A 22,391-nucleotide genomic window follows, 5' to 3' on the forward strand; every position below is an offset into this window, starting at 1 on the left:
TTACTTTCTAAATGTGGAATCCAACAATATGCATTATTCTGTGTCTTGCTTTTTTTTACTTAAAGGTTGTTTCTCTATGGCATTACATCCTAGAAAACAATTTTTAATAATTCTGTTATTTTCAACGATTTGCTTGTATCGTACATTAATTTTTGATCAGTAAGTTTTTTCCAAATTTTTACCATTATAAATTACATTGTGGCAATGATCTTTCAATATAAATCTTTTCCCCACCTCTGATTCTTTCCTTAGGAAACAAGCCTAAGCCAAGAATAAAAGATGGGAACATATTAAAATTTGTTAATATATTTTGCAAAATTGCCCTTCAGAAAGGTTCTACCATTGTGAACTCTTATGAGAAATCTAAGAGTAGTTGAGTATGACATTGTTTGGTCTAAGATACTGAGGAGTTATCTGGGGACTAAACAGGAAAAAACTTTAGATTGCTAAACCTGCAATGAAAATATTAACAGTAGACTGTTAAAAAAAACAAAAAATCAAGAAGTTAGAATGAAGGTAGTGGGTAAGTAATGAGTACTAAAAAGCAATAGGAAACATTTAAAAGAGATTCCTTAATGTGTGAATTTTTTAAAGGGACCTGAGAAATGTGAATATGTAATCAGAATTGTTGCCTCAACCATGTATAGGCTAGACCTACATATTTCTTCAGAGTAAAATAACATTTTTTTGTACATTTGAACAGTGTATTCCTATTGTAATGGACAGGATAGGACAAAGTTTCTTAAGAAGAAATGAAGGAGCATGGGTAAATATACATACATTTTACCCTATGGTAGCAGTACTTTAAGGATACTGTGCCCTTTATTGTTTCAGATTGAATACAAACATGTTGAAAGCAATGTAGATTTGTATTTCAGACTGAAAAGTAGCTGACTTCTTTATAATGAGGACTATGAAAAATGCAAAAAATGAAATCTATTCATGTATTGACACTAAATAAATTTCTTCATAATTATTTTGGAGGGCTATGGTTGCTTTTGTTCTCCAGCTCCTTAAATCCCCACTTTGAGGTGGTAGAAATGTCTTGGAGAACATGGTATTCACTGAGCTCCAACTCTGTTCTTAGCATACAGCTACAGGTGTAATATATGTAAGAGGGTAGGGTAGAGGAGGTCACCTTCTGCCCAAAGTGCTAGTCAGGGGTAATGTATATAGAGGAAGAACATAGCTGCTGGACATACACAGGCCAGCCTGGTTTGAGTCATGACTGACTTCACTTTTTAGTGATGTAGCCTCATTAAAGTTACTTTACCTTTGAGCTTCATTGTCCTTATCTTTTTTTTTTTTGGTAACAGGGATTGAACCCATAGGCGCTTAACCACTGAGCCACATCCCCCGCCCTTTTTTATATTTTATTTAGAGATAGGGTCTCACTGAGGCGCTGAGGGCCTGGCTAAATTGCTGAGGCTGGGTTTAAACTCATGATCCTCCTACCTCAGCCTCTGGAGCCACTAGGATTACAGGCATGCACCACTGTGCCCAGCCATTGTCCTCATCATGAGATAATGTATAGAGCAGTAGTGAGTGTTAACTGAGATAATGTATGTAAAGAGGCTCTTCTTATTAAATCTTGATGCTAAATATATGATATTCATTACTTTCCATATTATTATCTTCAGGAGTAATTTTATTTGTGATAAATACTAACATTGGTATTTTATAAATATTGAATGAACCCTCAACAAAAAATAATGAATATTTTAAAAATCTCTATAAAATGGCACTAGAGATGTAGCTCAGTGGTAAAGCACTTTCCCAGCATGCACAAAGCCCTGGATTTTATCTCAATCACTGCAGAAGGGGAAAAAAAAAAAAAAAAAAAAAAAGAACAGAAATCTCTATAAAATGTGTTTATAAAGGAATTCTTGGAATTCTTTTAACTATATTGCATTTACTTGATTTGACTTTAGTAGTTTTACATTAAATTACATAACTCTAAAATATACTATTATACAAATTAGTTTTAATATAAATATTATATGAAACCTTGCTTTATAGTCCATCTTGTAAATAATAATGTCTATTTTATCTTGTTTCTTTAAAGCCTTCTCAGTCTTGGATTTGAAAAGTTTATCAGAGTTGGGAGTGTAAGGAAGATTGCCAAGCCAATTTTACCTTATAGGTAAGGAGGCTAAATTCTGAAAGTAACAAAATATTTAGAGATTTATGATAACTTTAAATAGTTCTTACCTTACATTTGATTGTTGAATAAGAATGGAAAAAGACTTATCTTTTTCTTGGTTAACTTAGAAAGCCTAATTAGAAAATCTAACTTAGAACATTGAATCTATATTTTGCTCTTTTGTGATATATGAAAAATGAAATAAAGAGAAGTACTCTTTTTTGCTGGGTGCTGTGCACGCCTGTAATCCCAGCAGCTCTAGAGGCTGAGGCAGGATTGCAAGTTCAAAGCCAGCCTCAACAACTTACTGAGACTTGTTTCCAAAAAGAAAAAAAATAGTGAAAAATATTTTTTTATGTAATTCTTTTTTCAGCTTGCATGCTGGTTCAGAAAATGAGAATGAACAATTAAAAGAACTGCATGCTCTAATGAAAGAAGATCTGACCCCTGTGGAAAGAATCTATGTGAGAAAAAGTATTGAGCAGCATAAACTGGGGACCAACAAAACCCTGCTAAAACAGGTAAGGGGAAATAGCTTCAGTTTGCTTCTTAGTTTATATATACTACTCAGATTCTCCTATTTTCTGTTAATGGAAGAATATTTTCTTTAATGAAACAAACTGATGTGGTAACTTAGATTCAACTAGATTTGTACATGTGTATCCTTGGATGCAGTTGAACCAGTGCATGTTTTATGTTTGCCCACAAAGCATTCTTCAAATTTGTGAACAGATTCTATATACCATGCCTGAGTCATTCTTTCTTCTTCTCCCTATTTGCATATCTTTTTATAAACTTGAACAGGAAATAGAAGAGTTTTGGAATAGATTTCTGGCATGTTCAATGAAATTAGTTGTTCTAGGAGAGGTGAAGTTCGAACTGTGGATGAATTATCAAAGTGAAATTTGTCTTTGCTCTCCTAGAAAACCAAGGCTTTCCAGGGTCTGTCTATATCCAAGAATCCAGGAGGCACAGACACTTACTTCCAGGCATAGGGAACGAGGACTGGCCACATAGAATTCCAAGCTTTAACAAGGAGCATCATCCTCTTAAGTTCTCGTCAGTGTAGCCTGGGCATCAGCTGTTAGGAGAGAAAGAGGTTAATAGCTTTCTCCTGTGAAAGGAGAGCATAGGGGAAAAGAAAGGAAACTGGAGAAAAAGAAAACTGCTAGTTTCTTGGACCATACAGACATTGGTCATTTTCTGCAAGACATTTGTGAAACCATCCTGCTTTTGAGACCTTGTATTATTAGACAGTTAGACAGTTGTTGCTGAAATAATACTACTTAATAAATAGAATACCAATACTTTCTTTTCTTCTTGGTAGTACTAGGGATTGAGCCCAGGGATGCTCTACCCACAGACCCCTTTTTTTTTTTTTTTTTTTAATTTCAAGGCAGTGACTCACTAATTTTCCCACACAGCTTCCTGAGTAGCTGGGGTTACAGAACTATACCAATGTGCCCTGCCAAATTAAGACAACAACTTAAGACTCTGCAGGTCAACTGGTGTTACCTCAGCTTTAGTTTCTCATTCTTAGAAAAACTGCCCATGGCATGCTTTGTTCAGAGGCACCAGCAGTCCCTAGCCTCAAGGCCTTTTTAAATGTGCAGCCAGACAAAGAAAGCACATTGCCAACAGGTTACATAAGTGAGCTCATGCTCATAGGCAGATGTTATGACCTTTAGTACATATCCCGAATCAAGGTGTTCATAACCTTGGCTACATGCTGAAAACAACCCACTGGAAGCCTCCACAAGGGATCCTAACTGTAGCTTTCCTGGGCTTGCCCTACAGCATGATAGATGTTCTCTTGACAAATGACAGTAGTGAAAGAGGGTAGGTTAGCACATTTAAACCTTGTATTCACATCATGTCTGCTAACATTCTGTTTCTTATACCAGGTCATATAATCAAGTTCAACATCAGTGAAGTAGGGAAATACCTACTTCTCTAGTGGGAAATACTTCGAGGTCACATAGCAAAGGGTGTAGATGTATAAGACTAATCTCATGGGAAGGGAGGGAAATCTTGAAAGTCATAACCAGTATACAACAAGTTTTGGGTCTGAAAGTTCTCAGAGGACTTGAGACTAACTTTCTATGATGTGAATTTTAGGGTTGACTCTGGACTGCTTTCTCAACCAACTCCAAAGGGGCTTAGTTTTGCTGTGTTCTGTGAATACAGATTAGCCATTTATGTAAACTTCTTACCATTGTACTCATCCAACATAATAATGATATATAACAATAACTCAATAACTGCTAATGATTTCTTTGATAATTTTCAAAATAAAAGTCCAGTTATAATAATCCATTCTCATTGCTATTACTTATGCACAATGAAAACTATTTTAGCAGAAATATTTTTTAAAAATCTTTTTTTTTTTTTTTTTTTTTTGCGGTGCTGGGGATCGAACCCAGGGCTTTGTGCTTGCAAGGCAAGCACTCTACCGACTGCGCTATCTCCCAGCCCCTAAAAATCTTTTATTAACAAATTCCAATCTAATAAAGCAGTCAGACCTGACATGTTCCTAAAGTGACATGTCTTTATAATAAAACTAATTTATAAAAATGTTTCATAGTTAATTACTAACCCTGGGTCAATAACAAAATCTCTTGTTAGATTCTCAGTGGTGCAACAATAAATGAAAAGGTAAAAATAATGATTTTTTTTAAAGAAAAATAAATCAGTTCTTCAGGCTTTTGTATTTATATATGTAATATATAGTATGTTATGAATGTAATATATATTTGTATGTATATTTCATGTGCATATATGTGTATATATATATAAATATATATATATATATATATTTTTTTTTTCCCCCCAGTGCCAGGAATTAAACCCAGGACCTTGCTATGCAAGGGGTCTACCATTAAGCACATTCCCAATCATAGATATTTCCTTAAATTAAAGCATTAAAAACATGCTTCTTGATTTATAAATTTAAGATCTTCATTTTAAAGTTGTTTTTGTTAGATATAGTTACCAAGAGTTAGACAACAAAGTGGCACCAAAAGCAGTGTATGAGCTTCAAGGATTGAACATTTTAAAAGAACTGAATAAATTCTGAGGAATTTCTTATATGAATATGACTTTAAGATTTTTGTTTTGGGTTTTTTTTGTTTGGTTTTGGTTTTGGTTTTGGTTTTTTTGTAGTCCCAGTGTCTTGCACATGTTAGGCAGGTCGCTACCATTAAGCTACATCCCTTGTTTCTGTTTTCGACAAAAGAAGGTAAACCTAACTGATACAGGGCTATTATGTGTACTATTATTTATTATTAAGAAAATCAAGTGTTTATAATATTTTCTTGTTTCATAGGCTCTGTGGAGGCAATGTGTAATTCATAAAGCATATTTTTGTAAATCACATTTGTTGAAAGAAGAGATGCTATGAGGAAGTATAATTGTACTTGAGATCATTAGAAGGGAATATGCTTATGGTGTATATACACATATTTATTCATGTACGCACAAATTTGTGTACTTGTGTGTGTGTGTGTGTGTGCATGTGTATAGCTAATAAACTACAAGGCCAATAGCCACATCATTTAACATCATTTAAATAATTCAACAATTTTTCTATTATTTATATTTAGCTATAGAAATTAAATATTAGCATTTCAGGCTTTTTGCTTGAGAATAATGACATTCTGCCATAATATTTAAGATTTGTAAGATTCAAATATACTAAAGGCTACAAGTACCTAGTGTGCTTGAAGTTAAGCAGAGGACATTTCACTAGCATGTTCATTGCTCTTTTGAAAAACTTTGACCTCTTTTGTCATAATGCATGTTTTATTAGTTCAAACTCATCTAGAAGGTAAAATACATGTTATCCTGATATTTTTTAAATCATTGATTTTATAATACCTTCCTTCTGGATATCAAACTGTACCTTTTATTTGTTTGTATTAATGGGCTTCTAGGTTGAGAAGCCTATATTCTGTGATTTTCATTTTGTATGGGGAAATAATGAAAAGTGTAGAAATAATGTGATTTTTGACTTTTGATTTTAGCCTACAAGTTCTTTGGTAATATATTCTCTTATTTTATTTTAACAGTTGTCAATTAATAACATTTTTATTTTAATAAAGGTTCGAGTAGTTGGAGTTACCTGTGCAGCCTGCCCATTCCCATGCATGAATGACCTTCAGTTTCCTGTAGTTGTGCTGGATGAGTGTAGTCAAATAACAGAACCAGCCTCTCTCCTTCCCATTGCAAGGTAACCTAAAAAATTATTTTCCCAAGAATACTCACATATCAAAATTATTTCAAACATTTTCTGAGTTCAAACTCTTACCAAAATTTTGTCAAAATTCCTAGCAGTTCAAGTGGTAGACATATTTTAAAAGACAGGCAAACTTTTTGAAGTAAATTAAATTTACTTCAAATCAAAATCAAAATTTTGTTAGTTTGTAGTTTAGACATTTGAATCACATAACCCTTAAAACCTGGAGAACCCTAGTGCTAGGATTCTCCTAGGATGTTACAGATTTCTCAACCAGATTAGAAGTTCCTCTTTAGTCATAGTGTGAAACCAACTCCACTGAAGAATGTCTTTTAGTTCCCTTACTTAGATATAATTAAAGTGTTTAGATTCTCAAAAAATTTTTTAGATTATGAAAGAGTATTAAAGTATATAAAGAAGAACAAGTTGAAAATGAAAATTTGTTTCTAAAATTTAGAAGACTTTGAAATTTTCTAAGCTATCCTAGCCAACGAAAACATTGTGCTTTTAAAGCATCTTTAGGGGCAGATGGTATAGTTCAAACCACAAATAAAAAGAAAATAAAACCAAGTGTTCCTTCTTGAGGAGTCATACAGGTAGTGAAAAGAGTACCAGACTAGGACTCAATAGGCCTTGCTCAGTCCCCAATCAATGAGGGAGTAGGGTACCAGCTGTTGGAGTTTGCCCAGGACTTGGGATGTTCCTGAATTATGGGGTTTTTGGTTTTCAAACCATGATAGTCCTTGGCAAACCAGAATGAGTTGATCACTCTACCCAGGAACCAGGAGTAGTGAGGTCCTGGGTGAATGCAGAGGAGTAATGCAGCACCTTCTATATACTAAATATTATTACTTTATTTAATCTTATAGCAGCCATGTAAGATGTTATTACTGATAAGATAACTGTTAAGAATACTGAAGGTGGAGAGAGTAAATAAACCACTATGTTCATAGAATATTATACAGTTGAGATTTGAATAATAGCTTTGTCTACAAAGCTTGGACTCTTTCCTATTATATCTTAACTCCTATTTAAAAAAACAGCTTATGAGAGCCTAATTTACCTCACCTCTAAAATAAGCCAACTCAATTCTAAGGAAGGTTCTAATTCCAAGAGTTTAGGGATTCTAAAAATCAGTGTTTTCTAAGTGTGTTCTTTGAAATACTAAATTCATGCAGAGGCAAGAGATACTTCATAGGGTTTATGTGGAAAGTATTAAGTTATGCAAAAGATTCTTTAATGGATAACATTTCAAAGCCTTTAATATACTTTTTAGCAATATTAGCCTTGTCAATTCTCAGTACACATCTTGGGATTTTAATTCTTGAAAAATTCTTGGAAAATCCAATAAATGTTGTCAATATACTCCTTTTTAATTGCTTAATTTTTGAAATTCTGTTTTTAAGGTTTAAATGTGAAAAGCTGATTCTTGTTGGAGACCCCAAACAGCTGCCTCCTACTATTCAAGGTTCTGATGCAGCTCATGAAAATGGATTGGAACAAACTCTTTTTGACCGACTTTGCTTAATGGTAAATATTACCAGATACTTTCAGCGTTATCACACATGACTATACACGATGCAGGAGAATGGAAATATTAGAAGACCTAGTCCTTGTTCCTATTAGTTTATAATAGGAGTTGCTTAGAAGTAGTCTTCTTAAATATAACTAGAATCCGTGATTTTAGCATGACTTTATAGAAAGAATCTTATCCCTATACTTCAGTAGTGTGTAATAAGTACATTGTTCTTGCTTTAAAATGTAAGAAGCTTTAAAAAAAAATGCATGATTTTTATTCATGATAAAGTCTTTCTTTTGTTAATACTTTTTTAGTTATCCATGGACCTTTATTTTTATTTTTATTTATTTATATGTGGTGCTGAGAATTGAACCCAGTCAATCACACATGCTAGTCAAGCGCTCTACCACTGAGCTATGAGCTACAACCCCAGCCCCAAAACCTAAGAAACTTTAAGGCTTCTGTTATCCATGTGGAGCTCTACCTCACAGTTTTAGGCATTTAAAAAATAATTAGTATATTTTAAAATGAAAGTGAAATTCAAATAATATAAAATTAACCATTTTACAGTGAATAATCCAGTGGCATTTAGTTCATACACAATGCTGTACAATCACTACCTCTTTCTAGTTCCAGAACTTTTTCCTTGCCCAGATTTAGCAGTTATTTCCCATACCCTCCTCTCCTGACCCGTGGTGATCACCATTTTGCTTTCAGTCTGTATGAATTTATGCTGAATTTTTTCACATAAATGGAATATGTAATTTGTGACTCAGCATGATGTCTTCAAGGTTTACCATGCTACAGATCAGTACTACCTTACTTTTTTTCCCCTACAGTACATTTGTGTTTTTGTATAAGCATCACCTATCCATTTCCACAACTTGATTATCATCTCAAACAGAAACTTTGTAGTTTTTAAGTAATAATTCTCTATTCTTTCCTCTCCATCTCTCTAACTGGTAACCTCTAGTGTACTTTCTGTCTCTGACTTTGCTTAATCTAGATGCCTCCTGTAAGTAAGTGGAACTATACAATATATGTCCTTTTGTCTTTGTCTTATTTACTTAACGTAATGTTTTCAAGATTCATCCATGTTGTGGCATATGTTAGAATTTCATTCCTTTTTAAAACTAAATAATATTCCTTTGTATGAATATTTTACATTTCTACCAATAGATATTTGGGTTGGGTTTCCACTCTTTGACTATTGTAAATAATGCCACTGTGAACCTTGGTGTACAAATATCTATTTGAATCCCTGCTTTAGTTTCTTCAGTCTATGCCTGGAAGTGTAATTCCTGGGTCATATGGTAATTCTGTTTCACTTTTTAAACAGATGGGCATTATTATATTTTTATGTGGTGCTGAGGATTGAACCCAGGGCCTCTCACGTGCTAGGGGAGTGCTCTACCACTGAGCCACACCCCTAGCCTCAAATGTTTCACTTTTTGAGGGATTGCCAAACAGTTTTTTATACCAGCTACATCCATTTTACATTCTCAGTACTAATGTACAAAGGTTCCACTTTCTCCACATCCTCAGCAACACTCGTTATTTTCTATTTTATTTTCAATTTCACAGTAGCCATCCTAATGACTAACATCCTAACATCTTCCATGTATTTACTGGCCATATTTCTATCTTCTTGAAGAAATGCTTATTCAAGTCCTTTGCCCATGTTTTAATTGGCTTTGTTTTTCTTGTCAAATTGTAGGACTTCTTTCTACATTTTGGATATTAATTCCTCATTAAATACATGATTTGCAAATAGTTTCTCTCATTCTAACGATAGTCTTTTCACTTTTTTTTTGCAGTACTGGGGAGTGAACTCAGGGCCTTGGGCTTGTAAGGCAAGCACTCTACCAACTGAGCTATATTCCCAGTCCTTCACTTTTTTCATAGTGTCCTTTGATGCACACAGTTCTTAATTTTGATAAAGTCCAATTTATTTGTATTTTATGTTGCTTGTGCTTTTGATGACATATCCACAAAACTGTTGCCAAATCCAATATCATTAATTAAGATTTCCCCAATGTTTTCTTCTAAGAGTTTTGTAATTTTAGCTTTTATATGTAGTTCTTGGTTCTCTTGTGAATTTATTTTTTTTATATGATGTAGATTAAGAATCCATTCTCATTCTTTTACAGGTAGGTATCTGGTCTTTCTAATCCTATGTGTTAAAAAGTCTCTCCTTTTCCTATTGAATTTTCTTGGCGCCTTTGTCAAATATCAATTAACTATGTACTTGAGGGTTATTTCTGAATTCTCCATTCTCTATATGACTTCTTCCCTATTTATTGCTGAATGATATCCTGTGCTATACACATATACCACAATTTACTCATCCATAATTGCTATTGTTAATATGCAATACTGTAAATCAATTTTTTTTGGGGGGTACTGGGGATTGAACCTAGGGGCCTTTTACCACTGAACTATATATTCAGCCCCTATTTTTTTCTTTCTTTTTTTTTTTTAAGGCTGGCCTTGACCTTGAGATCCTTCTACCTCAGCCTCCTGAGTTGCTGGGATTACAGGCATCTGTCACCACATCCAAATCAAACCATTTTTATAAACAAAAGATTTAAATATTCCAACCAAAAGAACTGTTAAAAAAAAAAGAACTTTTTTTTATTTAATTTTTTTTTTATTTTTACAGATTGCATTTTGATTCTTTGTACACAAATGGGGTACAACTTTTCATTTCTATGGTTGTACACAATGTAGATTCACACCATTCATATAATCATACATAGAGTAATACTGTCTGTCTCATTCTACTATCTTTCCTTCCCCCAGCCCCTCAAAAGACAACTTTTGATAAGGGAATTTTTAAAAATTTTTTGCTGGTTGAAATTGCATCTAATACGTTATCTTACTGTTTGAACTTAACGGAAGAAGAGCCCAATTGAAATGAAAAGAATTGTTAGGTTACAAGTAATTCTTCAGATATAATATCTCTTCCCAGAAGATTATTTCCTAAATTATTTCTCTAAGAAGAAATTGTAAATTGAATAGTTTGATTTCTCCGCTTTGAAAGATAGAGATATTAGTTGGGTGTGGTATGCAGACCCTATAATCCCAGCAATGCAGGAAGCTGAGGCTTCAGAATTGCAAATTTGAGGACAGTCTTACCAATTTAGTGAGACCCTGTCTCAAAATGAAAAATGGAAAATGACTGGGGATGTAGCTCAGTGGTAGAGCATCCTGGGTTCAATCCCCAATACCAAAAAATAAAAAATAAAAAGCTGGGTGCTGTGGCGTATACCTGTAATCCCAGTTGTTTGGGAGGCTGAGGCAGGAGGATCACAAATTCAAAGCCAGCCTCAGCAAGAGTGAGGTGCTAAGCAACTCAGAGAGATCCTGATGCTAAATAAAATACAAAATAGAGCTGGGGATGTAGCTCAGTGGTCAAGTGCCTCTGAGTTCAAACCCCAGTATCTTCACCACCCAAAAAAGTTTTAGAGATATTGATGCTTAATGTTTCTTTTCCACCTTTCTATTCCCTCCAGTGTTTCTATTTTGCTAGTTACTATTTTTGTGTTCTCTGGGCATATTACATTTACCTTTACCTATTGTTCTATAATCCTAACTTGTACATTTAGAATTGTATTTAAGTAGACTCAGTATTTAGCTTCATTCATCTGAGTTCCTTCTATGTTTTTCAAAAGTGGCTCATAGATGCCTACTTTTCTGAATTTTTTTCTTTTTTGACTTTAGAATTTTTAATTAACAAATGATAATAGTATATATAAAATCTTAAAATGAGTAAATCAAACTGATTAAATATCCTGAGTTCTCTTTATGTTTGAAAATGTCTGTTGCCTATAAATGTGAATGGCATCTTGGCGTGGTGGTATATTCTTGTGTCATATCCCAACAATATTTTCTGTATTTTTAAAAACTTTTTTTGTGGGATAATGATTTTATTTTTAATAATTAAGTCAAACAACAGTAGAATAAGAGTCTAAAAACATAAATATTTAAATATCTCAACATGCATATTAGATCTCAGAGCAATTTTTGGATTACTTGAAAGGTCAATCTACTAGCTCCATTTCTAAATATCTCTTAATCATAGAGTATTATTATGATGTGTAGGGCCAGCCTGAGTATTTTCCCCTTGTAATGATTTTTTTTTTTACCTAGATGCAGGAGCTTATTCTGTAACCTTAATAATTTATAAATCTATTGGAGTATAATTCAGTGCTATGATATGATACAATTTTTTTCAAATTGGACATTTCTTCATTTCAGGGAAGTTTTTAGTTCTATTTATTTTCTATCAGAGTGTTTTAGTCACCTCAGACTGCTTTAGCAAAATACCACAGACTGAGTGACTTAAACAACAGATGTTTATTTCTTACAGTTCTAGGGACCACACTGTCCAAGATCTGGGTGCAGGCCGATTTGGTTTCTGGTGAGGGCTCCTTTCTTGATACTATAGCAACAGGCTGTTACTATAATTCAATACCTGAGACAATTAACTTATAAAGAGAAAATATTTATTTGGGCTCATGATTATAGAGTTTCCAGTCCCAGATTAAACAGTCTCACTGCTTTAGGCCTCTGGTAAGACCAGCACATCATGGAGGGAGCACATGATGGAACAAACCACTCACCTGAGCCAAGAAGCAAGGGAGTCAGGAAGAGGAAGAGACCATGATCTCAGGGTCCCCTTCCAGGGCATGCCCCTAATGACACAGACCTTGCCCTAGGTCCCACTTGCTGAAGATCTTACCAACTTTCAAAATACCACTCTGGGGATCAAACCTTTAACACATGTGCCTTTGGAAGACAATTCTCTGAACCATAGTAAGCCCCCTTTTTACCTACTATGATATCCTCCTGTGGCAAAGAGAGAGAGCTAGTTTCTCTTCCTTAATTCACTAATCCCCCCATGGGGGCCCTACCCTCATGGCCTTGTTTAAACCTAATTACTGCCCAATGGCCCAACTCCAAAACTATCACATTGGTGGTGAGATTTCAATATATGAATTTGGAAGCACACATTCAGTGTATACATGTAAAGGAACCTCATTATTGTCATATTGGATGTCTTTAACTGTCTTTTATATTTAATTTCATCTGTATTATCTGTGAAATCTCTCTTTTATATCAGGAATTTCATTTCTGTTTCCCTTACATTTGAATTTCAAATTGCATTGAGTTTTCTTTTTTCCTTTTTAATAGGAAAAGGAACAAAATAAAATTTACATGCCTAAGGCACAGAAGTATGAGACTTCATCATTGAGTTTTGAGTTGAGTTGTAGCGAGTTTTGTGAAGAAATTCCATTTTGTTCTTGGCTTCCTTTCATTAATTAGTTCTTTAATGATATTGTCTTGAAAATCGATTTATTTCTTTAGAGTTGAAATTTCCATTTCCCTTTTAATTTTATTATCTTCTGAGATTGTTTTACTAGATTGTATTTTGATTTGATACTATTGTTTAATCTCTTGTGGACATTTTTCTTCTGTTCTTTGGTTACACTTTTATCTAGACTGAATTCCATATGTATCAGCTATGATTCGAATGTGTACCCCAAAATTCATGTGCTGGACATTTGATTTGCAATGTGGAAGTGTTTAGGAGGTGGGACCTTGTGGAGGTGTTAGGTCATGAGGGCTGTGTCTGAATTAATGAATTAATGCTATTACCACAGGATTGGATTACTTATATAAGGGATTTGGCTGCCTTTCGCACCCTGATCCCCTCAGTCTCTGGCCTTCTACCATGGGAAAATGCATCAAGAAGTTGCTCACTGGAAACCCAGCGGCTCAGGAGGCTGAGGCAGGAGGATCAAAGTTCAAAACCATCCTCAGCTAATTATTGAGGTCTCTTAACCAGACTCTGTCTCAAAATAAAAAATGAAAAGGGCTAGGGATGTGGCTTAGTGTTCAGTCCCTGGTACCAGAATAATAAAAAAAGAAGTTGCTCACTGGATACTAGAACTATGGGAAATAAATTTCCATTCATTATAAAATACTCAGTCTCAGATAGTCTGTTATAGCAGCATAAAGCCAATGAAGACAGTTATTTTTTTGCATCATTTTCCTTTACTTTATTAGTTTTGGGGGAGGAGCTGTCATGTTTACATAGTTGTCAATTTTCTTTCATTTCCTGATGTTCCTGTTTGGGAAGCTTTTTTAGATTTGTATTCTGTTTAGAAGATTTTTTTTTTTTAACCACATTTTTAAAATTTATTTTAATTAAAAATCATAAATTTACATAGGAAAATGTTTGATTCATTCTGTTATTTTTTCCCCTTCCCCCCCACCCCTCCCACCCCTCTTTTCCCTCTATACAGTCCTTCCTTCCTCCATTCTTACCACCCTCCTTATCTCTAACCCTAAACCTAACCTTAACCCCTCCTACACCCCCTTATATGTCCTCATCCACTTATCAGCGAGATCATTCGTCCTTTAGTTTTTTGAGATTGGCTTATCTCACTTAGCATGATATCCTCCAATTTCATCCATTTGCCTGCAAATGCCATAATTTTATCATTCTTCATGGTGGAGTAATATTCCATTGTATATATATGCCACAGTTTCTTTATCCATTCATCAATTGAAGGGCTTCTAGGTTGGTTCCACAATCTGGCTATAGTGAATTGAGCAGCTATGAACATTGATATGGCTGTATCTCTGAAGTATGCTGATTTTAAGTCCTTTGGGTATAGGCCGAGGAGTGGGATAGCTGTGTCAAATGGTGATTCCATTCCAAACTTTTGGAGGAATCTCCATACTGCTTTCCAGAGTGGCTGCACTAGTTTGCAACCCCACCAGCAATGTATGAGTGTACCTTTTTCCCCACATCCTTGCCAACACCTATTGTTGCTTGTGTTCTTGATAATCGCCATTCTAATTGGGGTGAGATGAAATCTTAGGGTAGTTTTGATTTGCATTTCTCTTATACCTAGAGATGTTGAACATTTTTTCATATATCTGTTGATTGCTTGTACATCTTCTTCTGTGAAGTGTCTGTTCATTTCCTTAGCCCATTTGTTGACTGGGTTATTTGTATTCTTGGTGTAGAGTTTTTTGAGTTCTTTATAGATTCTGGAAATTAGTGCTCTATCTGAAGTATGAGTGGCAAAGATATTCTCCCACTCTGTAGGTTCTCTCCTCACATTACTGATAGTTTCCTTTGCTGAGAGAAAGCTTTTTAGTTTGAATCTATCCCAGTGGTTGATTCTTGCTTTTATTTCTTGTGCTATGGGAGTCCTGTTAAGGAAGTCTGATCCTAAGCCAACAAGTTGAAGGTTTGTACCTACTTTTTCTTCTATAATCTGCAGGGTCTCTGGTCTGATTCCGAGGTCCTTGATCCATTTTGAGTTGAGTTTTGTGCAGGGTGAGAGATAGGGGTTTAGTTTCATTCTGTTGCATATGGATTTTCAGTTTTCCCAGCACCATTTGTTGAAGAGGCTATCTTTTCTCCATTGCATATTTTTGGCACCTTTGTCTAGTATGAGAAAATTGTATTTATTTGGGTTTGTGTCCATGTCCTCTGTTCTGTACCATTGATCTACCTGTCTATTTTGGTACCAATACCATGCCGTTTTGTTACTATTGCTTTGTAATAGAGTTGAAGACCTGGTATTGTGATACCCCCTGCTTTGCTCTTTCTACTGATGATTACTTTAGCTATTCTGGGTTTCTTATTCTTCTAGATGAATTTCATAATTGCTTGCTCTATTTCTGTAAGGTACATCATTGGGATTTTAATTGGAATTGCACTGAATCTGTATAGCACTTTTGGTAGTATGGCCATTTTGGGACAATATTAATTCTGCCTATCCAAGAACATGGGAGATATTTCCATCTTCTAAGGTTTTCTTTAATTTCTTTCTTTAGTGTTCTGCAGTTCTCATTGTAGAGGTCTTTCACCTCTTTTGTGAGATTGATTCCCAAGTATTTTATTTTTTTCGATGCTATTGTGAATGGGGTAGTTTTCCTAATTTCTCTTTCTGAAGATTCATCACTTATGTATAAAAATGCGTTGGATTTATGAGCATTGATCTTGTAACCTGTTACTTTACTAAATTCACTTATGAGTTCTAAGAGTTTTCTGGTGGAATTTCCAGGTTCCTCTAAATATATAATCATGTCATCAGCTAACAGGGATAGTTTGAGTTCCTCTTTTCCAATTCGTATCCCTTTAATTTCTTTGGTTTGTCTAATTGCTCTGGCTAGCGTCTCAAGAACGATATTGAATAGAAGTGGTGAAAGAGGGCATCCCTGTCTTGTTCCAGTTTTTAGGGGGAATGCTTTCAGTTTTTCACCATTTAGAATGATACTGGCCATGGGCTTAGCGTAGATGGCCTTTACAATGTTAAGGAATGATCCCACTACCCCAGTTTTCTCTAGTGTTTTGAGCATGAAGGGATGCTGTATTTTATCAAATGCTTTTTCTGCATCTATTGAATAATCATGTGATTCTTAACTTTTAGTCTGTTGATATGGTGAATTACATTTATCGATTTCCGGATGTTGAACCAACCTTGCATACCTGGGATAAAACTCACTTGATCGTGGTGCACTATCTTTTTCATATATTTTTGTATGCGATTTGCTAAAATTTTGTTGAGAATTTTTGCGTCCATGTTCATTAAGGATATTGGTCTGAAATTTTCTTTCCTCTATATCTCTGTCTGGTTTAGGTATCAGTGTGATATTGGCTACATAGAATGAGTTTGGGAGGGTTCCCTCCTCTTCTATTTTATGTAATACTTTGAGAAGTATTGGAATGAGCTCTTCTTTAAAGGTTTTGTAGAACTCGGCTGAGAACCCATCTGGTCCCGGACTTTTCTTTGTTGGTAGGCTTTTGATGACCTCTTCTATTTCATTGCTTGAAATTGATTTATTTAAGTTGTGTATGTCCTCCTCGTTCAGTTTAGGTAATTCATATGTGTCTAGAAACTTGTTGATGTCTTCGAGGTTTTCTGTTTTGTTGGAGTATAGATTTTCAAAATAGCTTCTAATTATGTTTTGTATTTCACTTGTGTCTGTTGTGATATTTCCTTGTTCATTCCAAATTTTAGTAATTTGAGTTTTCTCCCTCTTTCTCTTTGTTAGTGTGGCTAAGGGTCTATCAACTTTGTTTATTTTTTCAAAGAACCAACTATTTATTTTGTTAATTTTTCCGATTGTTTCTTTTGTTTCAATTTCGTTGATTTTGGCTCTGATTTTAACTATTTCCTGTCTTCTACTACTTTTGGTGTTGGTCTGCTCTTCTTTTTCTAGGGCTTTGAGCTGTAGTGTTAAGTCATTTATTTGTTGATTTCTACTTCTTTTGTTGAGTGCACCCCATGAAATAAATCTTCCTCTAAGTACTGCTTTCATAGTGTCCCAGAGATTTTGATATGATGTGTCTATGTTCTCATTTACTTCTAAGAATTTTTTTATTTCCCTCCTGATGTCTTCTGTTATCCATTCATCATATAATAGTGTATTATTTAATCTCCAGGTATTGGAGAAGTTTCTGTTTTTTATTCTGTCATTTATTTCTCGTTTCAATCCATTATGATCTGATAGAATACAAGGTAGCATCTCTATCTTCTTGTATTTGCTAACAGTAGCTTTGTGGTATAAGACATGGTCTATTTTAGAGAAGGATCCATGTGCTGCTGAGAAGAAAGTATATTCGTTCTTTGTTGGATGGTATATTCTATATAAGTCGGTTAAGTCTAAATTGTTGATTGTGTTATTGAGATCTATGGTTTCTTTATTCAATTTTTGTTTGGATGATCTATCCAGCGGTGAGAGAGGTGTGTTAAAATCGCCTAGTATTATTGTGTGTGGTCTATTTGATTTCTGGAATTGAGAAGGATTTGTTTGACGTACATGGATGAGCCAGTGTTCGGGGCATAGATGTTTATGATTATTATGTCTTGCTGATTTATGCTTCCCTTAAGCAGTATGTAATGTCCTTCTTTATCCCTTCTGACTAGTTTTGGCTTGAAGTCCACATTATCTGAAATGAGGATGGATACTCCAGCTTTTTTGCTGTGTCCGTGTGCATGGTATGTTTTTTCCCATCCTTTCACCTTTAGTCTATGGGTATCTCTTTCTATGAGATGAGTCTCTTGCAAGCAGCAAATAGTTGGATTTTTCTTTTTAATCCATTCTGCCAGTCTATGTCTTTTGATTGATGAGTTCAGGCCATTGACATGCAGGGTTATTATTGTGATATGATTTGTATTCCCAGTCATTTGACTCAGTTTTGTTTTTTGACATGATTTGGTTTCTCCTTTATTTGGCTATTCCTTTAGGCTAGTTCCTCCCGTTGCTGATTTGCATCATTGTTTTTCATCTCTTCTTCATGGAATATTTTGCTGAGAATGTTCTCCAATGCCGGCTTTCTTTTTGTAAATTCCTTTAGCTTTTGTTTATCATGTAAGGATCTTATTTCATCGTCAAATCTGAAAGTAAGTTTTGCTGGGTATAAGATTCTTGGTTGGCATCCATTTTCTTTCATGGCTTGGTAAATGTTGTTCCAGGCCCTTCTTGCTTTTGGGTCTGGATTGGAAAATCTGCTGGTATTCTTATTGGTTTCCCCCTGAATGTAATTTGATTCTTTTCTCGCGCAGCCTTTAAAATTCTGTCTTTATTTTGTATATTAGGTATTTTCATTATAATGTGCCTTGGTGTCTGTCTGTTGTAATTTTGTATATTTGGAGTCCTATAAGCCTCTTGTACTTGGTTTTCCATTTCATTCTTCAGATTTGGGAAATTTTCTGATACTATTTCATTGAATAGATTGTTCATTCCTTTGGTTTGTTTCTCTAAGCCTTCCTCAATCCCAATAATTCTTAAATTTGGCCTTTTAATGATATTCCATAATTCTTGTATATTCTGTTCATGATTTCTTACCATCTTTTCTGTTTGGTCAACTTTGTTTTCAAGATTAAATATTTTGTCTTCAGTATCTGAGGTTCTGTCTTCCAGGTGTTCTATCCTATTGGTTATGCTTTCTGTGGAGTTTTTAACTTGGTTTATTGTTTCCTTCATTTCAAGGATTTCTGTTTGGTTTTTTTTCAGTATCTCTAACTCTTTATTGAAATGATCTCTTGCTTCCCATATTTGCTCCTTTAACTGTTGATTGGCGCGATCATTTAATGCCTACATTTGCTCTTTCATCTCCTCGTTTGCTTCCCTGATTGTTTTAATTATGTACATTCTGAACTCCCTTTCTGACATTTCTTCTGCTGTGCTGTCATTGGGTTTTATTGATACAGGATCTAGCTTTGTTTGGAACATTTTCTTCCCTTGTTTTCTCATATTGGTCAGATGTCAGTGGGTCTTTGTGATATTTCAGAATTTTTCCATTGGCTTATATTGTCCCTGTAGATTTCCAGTGTATCACCTTCCTGCCTTCAGTAGCCTGAAATCTTGGAGTAACTTGATAATGCAGTGCTTCCAAGGAAAGCTGCCCCTAGTCCTCTACTGGTTCCAGGATTGGAGCTGGCTCTGTGCGGAAAGGCTCTCATTGGGCGGTCTGCTCCGAGAAGCTAGCCTGGAAAGGCGCTTCCCGCCCGAGAGGGCCGGGCTGCGGGCTGCTTGGGGAAATCCCTGGCTGCCCTGTCCTGGTCCCTGAAGCAACCTGGGGGCAGGAACTCGCTGTCCTGGTTCAGGGACTTGAAGCTTGGTTCTGTGCAGAAAGGCTCTCACTGGGGGGCCTGCTCTGAGATGCTGGAGAATTTGCCTTGTGGGAGGAGCCCACTGCCGGAGTGCGCAGGGCCGCCTGGGGAGGACTCTAGCTGCTTTGCCTTACTCTAATAAGCCACTGAATCCGGGCCTGCCGCCCGGGCAGCTCTTTACCGCTTCACCGGGTGGGGGATACTCACCCTGAGGCTCTATTTTAGTCTGAGTCTCTCAGTGCCTCCCCTTCTTGAATCCTGGGTTCTGGAGCAACTGGAGATGCAGTCACCCTCTAGTCCGCCATCTTGGATAGCCCCGTGGAAAAAGCCTGCGGCGGGGGGGGGGGGGGGGGGGGGGGGGGGGGCATGTCCACCTGCAGAGGTCTCTGGCTGCCTTGTCCTGGTCCCAGAGGCTGCTTGCGGGCCGGAGGTCACCGCTGGCTTGGGGACTTGTGGCTGGCTCTGTGTGGAAAGGCTCTCACTGGGTGGTCTGCTCCGAGAAGCTAGCCTGGATAAGCCCTTCCCGCCCAGGGTTTAGAAGTTGAATTGGAATAGAACTAGATTAAGAATGTGTGTTATCTCTTTTTTTTTTTTTTTTTTGGTACTAGGAATTTAACTCCAGGGCATTTTCCACTGAGCTACATCCTGAGCCCTCTTCTTTTTAATTTTTATTTTTTAAATTCCTTGTATATATACATGACAGTAGAGTATATTTGGACATATTATACATATGTGGAGTATAACTTATTCTAATTAGGATTTCATTCTTGTGGTTGTACATGATGTGGAGTTACACTGGTGATATAGTCATATATGAACATAGGAAAGTTATGTCTGATTCGTTCTACTGTCTTTCCTATTCCACCCTCCCTTTTCTTTATTCTCCTTTGTCTAATCCAGTGAACTTAAATTCTCCCTACCCCCCTCGTTGTGTGTTAGCATCCGCATATCAGAGAGAACATTCAACCTTTAGTTTTTAGATTAGCTTATTTCACTTAGCATAATAATCTCCAGATCCATCCATTTTCTGGCAAAAGTCATAAAGTCGTTCTTTTTTATGGGTGAGTAATATTCCATTGTTTTTATACACCACATTCTTTATCTGTTCATCTGAAGGGCACCTAGGTTGGTTCCATAGCTTAGCTATTGTGAATTGAGCTTCTATAAACATTTACATATCAATGTAATATATACACATCAATTAACTACGTCACTGTAGTATGCTGATTTTAAGTCCTTTGATACCAAGGAGTGGGACAACTGGGTCAAATGGTGGTTCCATTCTCATTTTTCTGAGGAATCTCCATACTGCTTTCCAGAGTGGCTGCACCAATTTGCAGTCCCACCAGTAATGTATTTTATTTTGAGACTTGGTCTCACTAAGTTGCTTAGTCTCTCGCTAATTTTCTGAGGCTAACCTTGAACTTATGACCCTCCTATCTCAGCCTTCCCAGTCACTGGGATTACAGGCATGCATCACCACAGCTAGCCGTATGTGATGTCTTTATTAATTTTTTTTTTTTAATTAATTAAATTATTTTTTGGTAGCAGGGATTGAATCAACCCAGGGACACTTAATCACTGATTCACATCCTGAGCCCTTTTTAATATTTTATTTAGAGACAGGGTCTCACTAAGTTGCTGAGGCTGGCTTTGAACTTGTGATCCTCCAGCCTCAGCCTCCCAAGCCACTGCAGATGTGCACCACTGCGCCCATCTGTCGTTATTAGTTTATATGGGCACTGTCATATCTAAAGTTTTGTTAAATACACTACTAGAATTCACTCCATGTGGTTGGATGTTGGTATCTCTTTCCCACATGGGGGATACTCAGGCTCCAAATGGCTCATCAATTCATTGTGTGATCCTTAGCGCCTCACTTCCACTAAAAACTGCCCAGTTCACTTCCCTTATATTATTATCATTATTAGGAGCCATTTCCATTATATGACTTCAGGAGAGGTTAATAATCTCATGGTGCTGCATTTCTCCCTTTACCCCAGAATCTTGTTTATTTCCTGATGACAGCACTTTTTAAAAAGTTTATGGCATTGGATTAGCCACACACCTTTTTTGTGTTGTATAACTGCTAAATTTGGTTCTTTATTGCTGTTATTAGTTTTGTTTTTATTATTATTATTACTATTTTGGTTATTATTCCTTTAAATATTAGGGAATAGATTCTGCAAGGCAGTTTTATTCTACTTTCTTAATTCAGAATTCTCCTTTATTTTTGTGTTTTATGTTGCATTGAGGATTTTTTTTTCCCGTTACTGGGAATTGAACCCAGAGTGGGCTTTACCACTGAGCTATATCCCCTTCCCTTTTTATTTTTTATTTTGAGACAAGATCTTGTCAGATTGCCCAGTTTGGCCTTGAACTTGCTGTTCTCCTGCCTCAACCTCTCAAGCTATTGGTATGTGTGCCACCACACTTGGCTGCATTGAATTTTTAGTTGCGTTGTAATCAGTTTTGTAAAGAACCAAGCTTTCAGTCGTCTTGAGCTTTTAATTATAATTGAATAAGATTTCTGCCCCTTCCATAAGTCAGTATCCAGCTTCTTTTGAATCAGACTTTTAAAAACCTTTTTTATTTTTTATTTACTTACTTATTTATTTATTTTTGCGGTGCTGGGGATTGAACCCAGGGCCTTGTGCTCGCAAGGCAAGCTCTCTACCAACTGAGCTATCTTCCTAGCCCTAAAAACCTTTTTTAAAAAAAATCAATTTAAAAATAATTTTCAAATTCTAAAAGCATTTTGGGCATAGGCACTAGTCACATGGTTCAGTATTCAATAAGAACCTCAAAGTATGGAGATTGTGAGAACTTCCACTTCTGTCCCTTATAGCT

General features: G+C 35.7%; 1 protein-coding gene across 2 annotated transcripts in view; it reads left to right on the top strand.

Moving 5' to 3' along the window:
• The window catches only part of ZGRF1 (zinc finger GRF-type containing 1), an 83,971-nt gene that overhangs the window by 57,975 nt on the left and 3,605 nt on the right, over nucleotides 1-22,391 (top strand). For both annotated transcript variants that reach the window (XM_079154624.1, XM_079154623.1), the window contains 4 exons: nucleotides 2,066-2,143; nucleotides 2,517-2,664; nucleotides 6,244-6,371; nucleotides 7,784-7,907. In XM_079154624.1, the coding sequence (XP_079010750.1) occupies nucleotides 2,066-2,143; nucleotides 2,517-2,664; nucleotides 6,244-6,371; nucleotides 7,784-7,907 (478 nt within the window). The remainder of the gene's footprint in view (nucleotides 1-2,065; nucleotides 2,144-2,516; nucleotides 2,665-6,243; nucleotides 6,372-7,783; nucleotides 7,908-22,391) is intronic.

Source organism: Sciurus vulgaris (genome assembly GCF_902686455.1).
Source record: "Sciurus vulgaris genome assembly, chromosome: 9".
In the NCBI taxonomy this organism is placed as follows: domain Eukaryota; kingdom Metazoa; phylum Chordata; class Mammalia; order Rodentia; family Sciuridae; genus Sciurus; species Sciurus vulgaris.